At 43.9% G+C, this 9,652-nt stretch overlaps 1 protein-coding gene across 2 annotated transcripts; it reads right to left on the reverse strand.

The window, feature by feature from the left end:
- Nucleotides 1-2,768: 2,768 nt before the first annotated feature.
- Nucleotides 2,769-6,755, reverse strand: PPP1R3C (protein phosphatase 1 regulatory subunit 3C). 2 transcript variants are annotated; one of them, XM_082286613.1, is made up of 2 exons: nucleotides 6,679-6,755; nucleotides 2,769-5,292 (listed from the first exon to the last, which is right to left on the reverse strand). In XM_082286613.1, exon 2 carries the CDS (start codon nucleotides 5,289-5,291, stop codon nucleotides 4,347-4,349), a length of 945 nt encoding a protein of 314 aa, XP_082142739.1. In that variant the 5' UTR covers nucleotide 5,292; nucleotides 6,679-6,755; the 3' UTR covers nucleotides 2,769-4,346. The 2 variants fall into 2 exon arrangements, with proteins under 2 accessions (XP_082142739.1, XP_082142740.1); XM_082286614.1 differs by lacking the exon at nucleotides 6,679-6,755 and adding an exon at nucleotides 5,400-5,530.
- Nucleotides 6,756-9,652: the final 2,897 nt, after the last annotated feature.

The following is a 9,652-nucleotide window of genomic DNA, read 5'->3' on the forward strand; positions in this document are numbered from 1 at the left end:
GATGAAGTCAGCTGAGCAACAAAAAATGAGTACTGAGCTGTGCTAAGTTTTTCAGTGGTGATATTGAGGACCACACAATGAGGCTTTTGCCAGAGCTAGTCAAGAGTGATATTTCTGCATTAAGGAAAATCCAAAGCTCTAACAGGTTATTTCCAAACAAGGATGGAAAGAAAAAGTACTCATCTTAATGAAATGAAGTGTTACATAGCCTAGAGAAGGGATGTGGGGAGAGGAGAGAAACCTGTTCTTTACTCTCAAGCCATTACAGGCTATGGCAAAAAGAAAGAAATAGATGTTTCTTCTTTTGCCTATGCAGAATAAAACAAGAAGCTAGGAGCTTAATTTTAATCAGGCCGGGACCTGAGGAGACTCTTAAAATGAGGAAAGAATAACTGGAAGCCACCATCACTGAATGGTTGTAAGAATAGGTTACATGAATGCCAGCCAGGAAAGGCTGAAGTACAGGTGGTTCTTGAAACAGGAGCAGAGACCTCTCAAGAGGATTTAGCACATTCTTGCTTTCTTTTATTTTGGCCTCACTGAAATATTTTATTCTTGATTACATTTCATTTTAAATCTCAGAAGTGTCTGAGAGAGATGGGAGTTGTTGCTTTATGCATATTTAATACCGTGACATCTACCACATTACCATTAATATACCAGATTTACCATATAAATTGTGGTAATTTGCTTAGCTATATTTAACTACAGAAAAAGACATTCACTAATTGCCCATGAAAATTCTAATTATGTTCTCAGGAAATGTTCAGACACTGATCTTCCAGGGTGATAGATCTCTGTTAATAAAAAACACCAGCAAATTTTAATTTAATTTTACATGGCAAAATTAGATCTAGCTTCTCAAAAGTGAGCACAGCTATTAGGAACCCAACTTGAAACACTCATGTTTGAAGAATAAAGTCTGTAAGTGCTGTGCCACCCATAGGCTATAACTGAAAGTCAGACACTGCAGAGGTGTAAGAGTGAATCCAGTTATTCACTGCTGTCACATTAGTGGTGGAATTACAGACCGACAGTGCAGCTGAAAAAGTGACTTCCTAAGAGAATGAGATGATGTCACAGGTTGAAAGCTTTTTTTCCAGGGACCACATCTGTTTCAGGTTTTGGGACAGATATGTCTGAAAGGTCAGCATCTAAGATGCTACGACAATTTTCCAATGATGATGTTTTTCTCAGTGTTTGATAAAAGATTTGTAAGACTAGTCTTTTTCTCAATACACCTTAAGTGTTGCTAATACCTTTCTCCAGGAGCCCGTTACCTTTTTGATGGATGTGAACTTTAGCATTAAACAACATGAGCTGTTTTAAAAGAGCAAGGAGTGAAACTGTGTTGCTTTAGTAGGGAATAGAGAAAGAAGAAATCCTTTGCCCTTTCAGCTGAGGGAGGGCTTTGAAGCTGCTGAGCAACACTGCAGTGCCACATTGACTCTCTGCTGGGCAAGTAGGACCTTGCAAGGCATCTTTGCAAAGCAACTGGCTTAAAGACAAGGCTTGCTCAAAGGAATCTGTCTTTGTTATTTTTAAGTGATTTATGTCTCAGTCAAGAGCAGGGCATTTGGGCTGGCTGGTCACAAAGCCTGGCTGGAAGATAAGAAATGCTGCTTTTCCTCATGCTAGAAGGCTTCTGCTTTACCCAGTAGCCTTGCATCTGGTTTGTTGAAGCCAAATTTCACATCGAGGCAGAGCAGCCTTCAAGCCATTTGAGTTACAAATCTCTCTTTAGTTCACTTCTTTTTTCCAGAGCAGGGACCTGGTGGTGCAGTACATAAGAGTTCCTGCCCACTAGGACCCAGTGTACTTAGTAATTGAGTCTGAGATTGGTAGATGGGCTCTGTGTCCAGCCATGTGGAAGCACTAAATTAATTCCTCAGGTCGGCAACTTGCTGTTAGCTTCATGTCTTCTGCCTTTTGGGAATTGCTTTTTCACAATTAAAGCTAGATTTCTTGCTGGAAACCCTTGACTTTGTGTGCAGCAGACTGCATCTGGTCACTAAGATAATGTCCTGAGAAATGCCCCTCTGTGCAGCTCTCCATGGCTGTGGAGGAGAAGCAGGGGTGCACCAAAGCCTTCTGCCCACTCCCCAGGGGACGGAGGGCCCTTGGAAACCACTCCCACCCTCATCTCCATTCTCAGTGCCTGTGAGGTTGGGGCCATGGTGCTGCATCAGAGGTGCATGGCTGGCTCAGAGCAGATGCTTTATTTTGCCAGGAATCCTCTGGTACTGATGGCAGTTTGTGGATTCCTGGGTACAACCTCCCACTGCCCTAAACAGCAGCATAGCTGCAGGAGGCACAATCACAATCAGCCAAGTTAAGGTGAAACCAAGCCAGAAAACATTTAGAGCTGCTGTCTAGATTCACCCATCCAATCATCACATATGCTTTAGCTCAGCAGGTAAGTCTGGCCTTCAGATTAAGATGGACTCCTGCCAGACTTGCCCACAGCAGAGGAAGATCCTTGGCAGAATCTGTCAAACCAAAATATTCCAGGTAAATTTAGTGAGATAAAGTGTTTTTTAAAATTATACAACTTGCAAGGTGAATAGTTTTGAGGATCTCTCACTTAGTGAAGAGCTTGGATTTCATCTTCAGGATAATGCTAGCTTCTGTCCTGAGATGCCATACCACAGCCAGCTTTAGCAGATCCCATGGCACAGAACAAACTGGTTGTACCTTGTATCACAACTAAGTTTGTTTTACAGAAGTTGAGAAAATAGATAGATTGAGCTGACACAGTGAGAACCAGATGTATCAAAATAAAATTTATTCTTAAAATGGCTAGTTTACACATAACAGCAAAGGTTACACAAGGAAAAGTGCAATTAGTGGAGAAGGCTTATTTCACCTTAGTACTTAACATCTCGCTGCACTGCAGGTAGCTTCACACTCAGGCTATTATACTGCTTAGCCATGGACAAAAATGTAATTTATATTTTGATGTTAACACCATTTCTGTATAGTTAAAAGGTGTGCCAGTTTCACACGTGCTGAGCATGTACTGGACAATTTCTCACATAAATCTTGCATGAAATCCAGACAACATTTAGAGTTTGACAGTTCAGAAAGCTAAATTATAGGCATACAGATACAAAACATATATTAGTTTACTAAAGTCTAAAAAAAATAAACTTCAAAAACTGAGGTAAAATAAACCACAACAGTTTTCTATGTGCAAGCCTATATTCAGTCTAGAAAAAACTAGTAACAACCCTGCTCTTTTAAAGAAATTAGCTCTCACAAAGTGCAGCTAATTCACTGTCTTCAATATGAAGGACCTTGCCTGTGTTACTTGTGAAAAGTCATGGCTAACATTGCAATTAGGAGCAAGATACTCAATCATCAGATGCTTAAGATTAGATCAGGTGACGAGTGGAATCACCTAATGCTACTACAGACTAGGAAATTAACAGATTGCTTTGTTTTGTTGCCTAACCCTATTTTTGACATATTAGGGTGGCTTTAAAAAAATTTTAAAGGCACATTTTTATTTTAACATTGAAAGGCAACCATCTGCCTGCAAAGTAAGTAGGATGGTGAAGTCAAGGTTACATTTGTTATCAAATGCAAGGCTTCACAAAGACAGTAAGGACAGAGATGCCTTCTTAAAGCAGTGGTCACTTCTACTACTCACTTTCCATCATTTTCTTTAGCCTCCTTTTTATCCCATAGGTCTTTCTCTGAGATTTAGAAAAACAGCTTTGGAAAGAATTAGAACATTGTACATCTTCAAGTTATGTAGCACACTCTACCTCTTCCCCTTTTCCCACTTTTCCATTATCCTCTCCAAGTTTCTTAACATGTATTGAAGCTGCAAATCTTTGCCATGCATCCCTACCTGCCTTTGCTACAAGCATGTAGAGGGTCACAGCAAGCCTCCTGACAGCATCTACTGCACTCCTGATAGGTACAAAATGAGTTGTGACATTCTGTTACCATCCCTGTGCACACACACATACTCTCACACACAGTTACTATGGCTTGCTGAGATACTATTGCCTTCCATACTACTTTGCAAGTCTCTCTCCTAGTGACCCAGGAGAGCTGACAGTAGGAAGAAAGCAGCATATATTTGAGATACAGGCAAGCTATTCCTATAGTAGGTGGCATACACGAGTTGCACCTTGGTCTTCTTTCCTTCCAAGGATAAGGTTTGGCTAAGAACTTCAGGAGCATAATATGGTTTAACAAGTCCCACAGACTAACGAACTTGGGTTTGTTCAGACAGCAAACAAAACCTGCCAGGTGGTTTCACCATGCAGTATGTGAACCAGAAAACTAGCACTGTTCTGTTGCCAAAGGGAAGGATGCTTCCTTGGTAGTGTGGATCACCAATATGGTGATGAATTTTCAATCTGACCCAAGCTGTGCCACTGGGGAAAGAGGCCACTGGACAGCCTTGGACTGCCTAGCAGATCAGGTTCTCTCTCTCGTGCTCTCCTTGTAGTCTGAAGATCTACAGAGTCTTCTGTGGCAGATGGTATCTGAACACCATCAGGCTTCCACTCTGCGTGTACAATCTTGTAATTCTGGCCCTGGTTATTGTCCCAGAAGGTACGTTCTCCACTTTGGTAAGAAATGCAAAACTCTATCTTCTCTTCTGAGGGAATGGCAGGAGGAAAATCAATGGTAAATGAGAAGGTATCATTTTCAAAATCACTGTAAACATTGTTCATGTACACACACTCAACATCTTTGTAGGTCTTCCATGTATCGAAAGTAATACGAACCTGAACCTTTTTTTCGAAGCTGACATTTTTTACTTTCACAGTGCCTGACAGCACCTTCTCTTGCAGGGTGCAGCTCTCCAGGCAAACCAGGTTCTTCTGCAGAAGGTTCCTGAAGTCCAGGTAGTCAGCTGAGGGCTGAGTGAAACCCAGAATCAAGTTTTTCTCCTCATGCAGTTTTAAGTCGGATGTTATGTCCTCAATGCCTAAGAGGTCAAACTGCAGATCCCACTCAGGGTGCTCTTGGAACTCAGAGAAGGTGTGGATCACTGTCAGGGACAGCCCCTTGGAGTCTGCAAACACAACGCGCTTCTTGGCTCGGGCTGGCGAGTGGTTCCAGTCGCTCTTCTGAGCTTCAGAGTCACGTTTCACATGAAGGCACGGCCGGAGAGGTTTGAGTCTGTTCACAAAGTTGTTTCTTTGGCAGTCCTCGAGGGGGCTGAGAAAGCTCTTCAGCGGTGGAGAATGGGCTATGCAAATTCGCATGGCCATATCCGCAGGCATGATGGAGCTGGGTAAGGGTCTCGGGTCCAAGATCTGTATCATTCTGAAACAAGAGGAAACACAGGATGTTACCATTTATTACATCAGATAAGAAGCTTCTCAAGAATGCATATTTGCTTCGTCTATTGTCTTAATTATTCATGGCCTCACCTCTGCACAGCTTTAAACAATGCAGCCTAAATCAAAATTGACAGTTCTACCTAAGGAACCAGGGTGAGACTAGTCAGTCATTTCTTGCGAATCCTAAACTACTTCAAATCTACTCTTCTGTCTTTATCCAAACCTCTGAAAAATAGATTTTAGTGACAGCTAATTGAACATATTTTCTTGAAAATACAAAAAATAACATTCTAGTACCAAGTAAAACAGATCCAGTTAAAGTGGAAGTGCTCATCCACTTGAACTTCCCTCTTAGAGGCCCTGAGTCAGGTCTTAAAATTCCAACAAGCTGTATCAGCTACTTCATCTCTCAGCATAGACAGCACTATATTAAGCAAGTTGCCTACCCCGTCAGAGCATCAAATGGGATTCTATGTATCTCAATGCAGAACCATCATTCTGTGGCTCTGAACAACCATTAGATGATCTTTTTAGGCGCTTGTTTGGTTGAATAAAAATACTAAAGCACCTTTAGAAGTATTTTTTACGAGCTATGAACCCAGATCTAAGTAATAGGGCTCTTTGCACTGTTAATGTCAACTGCTAAGTGAAGCAGGGGAAAAAAGTTGGAGAAGAGAGGGATATACTATCTTTTCACCTCATTAGGCTTCAAGAATTGGCTTAAAAACAACCTTTTATAATCCCCAAAGACCAGGCTGAAAGTCTACTACAAGTATTCAATAAGAATGCTACAGCTTTATTTGTGAAGTTACTCATAACCCTCCCTCTCAGATGATGGGTATCACAGATACTATGCAACGACACGGCCCACTCAAGGCCAGATAGCTTGAATATTTGTAAAAAGGGGCTTCAACTGTAGCACATCCCTGCTGACACGGACGCAGTCCTTGCTGGAAATGCAGAGTTTTGTTGAGTCACTGAAAGGCATTTGCTTTGTCACTTAAATAAATGGCTTTCTGCGTCCCAGGGTTCTCACTGGTATTCCAGAGCCCTGCCAAAAATAAAGCAGAAGCTGTGCTGGCCTCATCTTGCTTTTTTTTATTGTGGAGATATTTACCATAATAAGCAGTAGGAGGGGAGTACTCGAATCAAATTAATCAACTTTTCCTTTGCTTTATTAGGAAAAGAACTAAGGTCTCTCTGCAACTTTGGTGACCCGAGCTTTTACAGTGAAAGAAAAAAAAAAAAAAAAAAAAAGGAAAAAAAACCCACCCAACACCGACATGGCAAAGAACAGCCAAACATGCAAACCCCACGCCACAGCCGGAGCAGCCGCGGGCAGGGCGCAGCGGGGCCGGCCGGCGCTTACCTGGTGCGGTGCAGTGCAGGGGCCGCCGCTGCCGCTCCCGGGCCGCGCCCGCCGCGCCGCCGCCTTTATGGGGCCGGGCCGCGGCCCGCGGCCAAGGGGCGGCCCCGGCCGGGCGGCTCGGGGGGGCTGCGGCCGCCGACCGGGCGGACACACCCCGGGCGCCCTTTCCTTGCCCGGGCCCGGAGGTGGCCCTGCTCTGTCGTCCTTCGGGAAGGGCAGCAGCAGCTGGCGGCACGCACGGGTACGAGGAGGGCTCGCTGTAGCACGCGCCTCTTGCAGCAGCCAGGGCGCAAACGGGGATTCGCTCCACGGGCTTTCCGTGTGCGGTAGATGTTTCACATGCCGAAGTGGGGCTGCTTCAGGGCGCTGCTAAATGACCTTGCGCAGTGGAAAGAAAGTATGGAACAAAAGTGGAACAAAACCCATGTTAAATTATAGGCTTCTCAGCTTCGATGGAAAGGAGCTGGGCCCCTAGGTTGTAAGGTAAGGCTCCCAGGGCCAGAATTCCTGGAATATAACTGCCTTTGTCCTCAGTGAAAAGGTATTTTTGAACTTTTAATGTGAATGGTGTTGATAGCTTTTCACCTCCCACACCTGGTGATCTGTGCACTGTCTGAGGATGACAGGCCCTGCTATAGGTCCTACATTTTATCTACTGCCTTTTACTAGAAGAAAGGGACAAAAACTGGTGGAAGGCAGCCCCCGCAGCATCAGCCGCAGCAACACTGTGGCACTGCTGGTGTCCCGCCTCCCAGAGGCCCTGTGCTAGACGAGCCCTTGCAGAGGCTGGGGACAGCCCACAGGTGCCAGTGTGCTCTCTTCTGCGGGCTGTGAGTAATCCTACTAGAGAAGGTCCATCCCTGAGTTACTGCTCTTCAAAGATCGTGTCCTGGTTGCTAACTGACTCTCTGGGTCTTCTGTGGATCAACAGTTCCACTGTCACCTTCTTGCTGCCCAGCTGCTCTTTCCCAAGAGCAGTAGATGACTTGCAGTCAACCTGCAAGATGTGATAGGGGGTCTGTGAACTGTGATTTTCTGAGTTCACAGCTTTTACCAGTAGAAGTGACCACATACAAATGAACAGCAGGAATTCCTGTGCTCTACATGTATCAACAGTGATGAACAGACAGTATAGAATTTTTCTGTTCCTGATTTGTGAGCAAAATAAATTACAAGCTCTGCTGCTTATGTGTGAGAAGATAGGGTGTGAGCATAGCAGATGATGACAAGAACACTTCCATCTTGGATTCAAGCTACATACAAGCAGAGGGAACAAACAGTCATGAAAGGCTAGAGGCCCCTGCTGACAGATGCATGGCATAATGCATAATGAGAGTATTCACAGGACAGTAACACTTCAATTTCTTAGTTCTGCCCCTTGGTGACTGAAGTTCCTGCCTTTTGTGACAGTACATGACATTAAGTGTCACCCAGATGAAGCCTGAAGCAGTAACTGGCAATGCAGACAATGCTTTGGAAGGTCCTGCTCTGTTCCCTGGAGCCAGTTACTCAGGATGACCTTCCCTGGTCCTCCACTTCTCAAGTTGCACCCCTGCTTCTCACATTGCACCTTTCCCTTCTCTTATCTTTTGGTGACTGCTGGCTCCCTCTCAAAGGTAGATGATATTTTCTCATTGTTTGTCTAAGGAAAGTGATAGAAAACAGCATCTCTGTGTTGGAAGCTTTGCTACTAGCCTTACTAGTTGCAAGGGGTTTCTTTTTCTTTTGGAGAAGCTACAAATACTTTCAGCCCCAGCCATCTACCTGCAGTAAGCCAGGCCAGACATCCTCCATGGGTATAATGGAGGACTGGACACGTGGCTGGCACTTACCAAATGTCTTCTACTTACCCATCATAAAAAAATCAGTGAATAACTCTGCAGTTTTATGACCCTGTGCTACTTGAATCTTTGTCCACGCAGCTTCCCACACATACTGCTGTGTTATCAGGGGTCATGTGCAGCAGCTGGGGCTGCTCTATCACACTATCTGCAGGCACTAAATAAGAGCTGCTTGAAACCTGTAAAAAATAAGTCACCTCAAGGCTTTGCTACACATATTTCTATGTTGCTATGTAGTAGCTCATTGCACTGTTGGTGCTATAAAATATTTTGCTCCTGCTGTGTAAAATACCTGTTTTGCCCAGCTTGGGAAACATCATGAAAGATTGTTCAAAGTGATACCTTTGGCAAAAAAACCAGTAGTGAGATCCAGAGATGTCACAGGCAGATCATTGCCCAAGTCAGTAAATATAGACTGGATACAGTAACTTTGTGCCTAATTGGTAATCTGGAGCACATTCGTGGCCATGGACTGGTGTCCCAGTTCCTAGTTGCCAATACAAGCAGAGAGCATTGTGCAGAGCCAGCGTAACTCTTTCCTCATCCAAGGAGGCAAACTGACAGGGTTATCTGAGCTAGCACAGCAGTTTGTCCTGTCAGTGATGGTTCCCTAGCTGTGCTTTTTATAGAGGACTCAGGTTTCCAGATACTTTGGTTTGGCAGCTTAAAATGTAGATCTGTCAGTCTGTCTTACCTTTCAAATGGGGCTGCTAAAATGGGAACACCAGAGGAAAAAAATTACTGTCTTACTGTGCATTTGACAGCACTTTGTGGCATATCAGCTTTTCTGACACTTGCAGGTGCACAATGGCAGAAATATATTACTGGAAGAAGCACAGCTGATTATAAAATCAAGCCCCATCATAGGGGGCCGTACCTCCAACTGCTTCTGTAACAAGGAAACCCAAATCAATCACCCAGACTAGATCTTTGTCTTTTCCTGAAAAAGTGGCAAATTAAATGTAGTAAGTTAATTGCAACAAATTATCTATAGAAAACACAGTTTTATTATATCTACCATAGTTTCACTAAACCTTAAATGTATGTTTTTAAACACAGTTTGCAGCCTAGATGGTCCAGATGTAATGTAAGGCACAAGCTCGCTTCGCAAGGCATTTACTGAGGTTGCTCGG

This window comes from Coloeus monedula (genome assembly GCF_965178545.1).
Source record: "Coloeus monedula genome assembly, chromosome: 8".
In the NCBI taxonomy this organism is placed as follows: domain Eukaryota; kingdom Metazoa; phylum Chordata; class Aves; order Passeriformes; family Corvidae; genus Coloeus; species Coloeus monedula.

Excerpts from the sequence above, each read along its gene's own strand:
- PPP1R3C (XM_082286613.1), bottom strand. The coding sequence starts at position 5,291 with ATGATACAGATCTTGGACCCGAGACCCTTACCCAGCTCCATCATGCCT.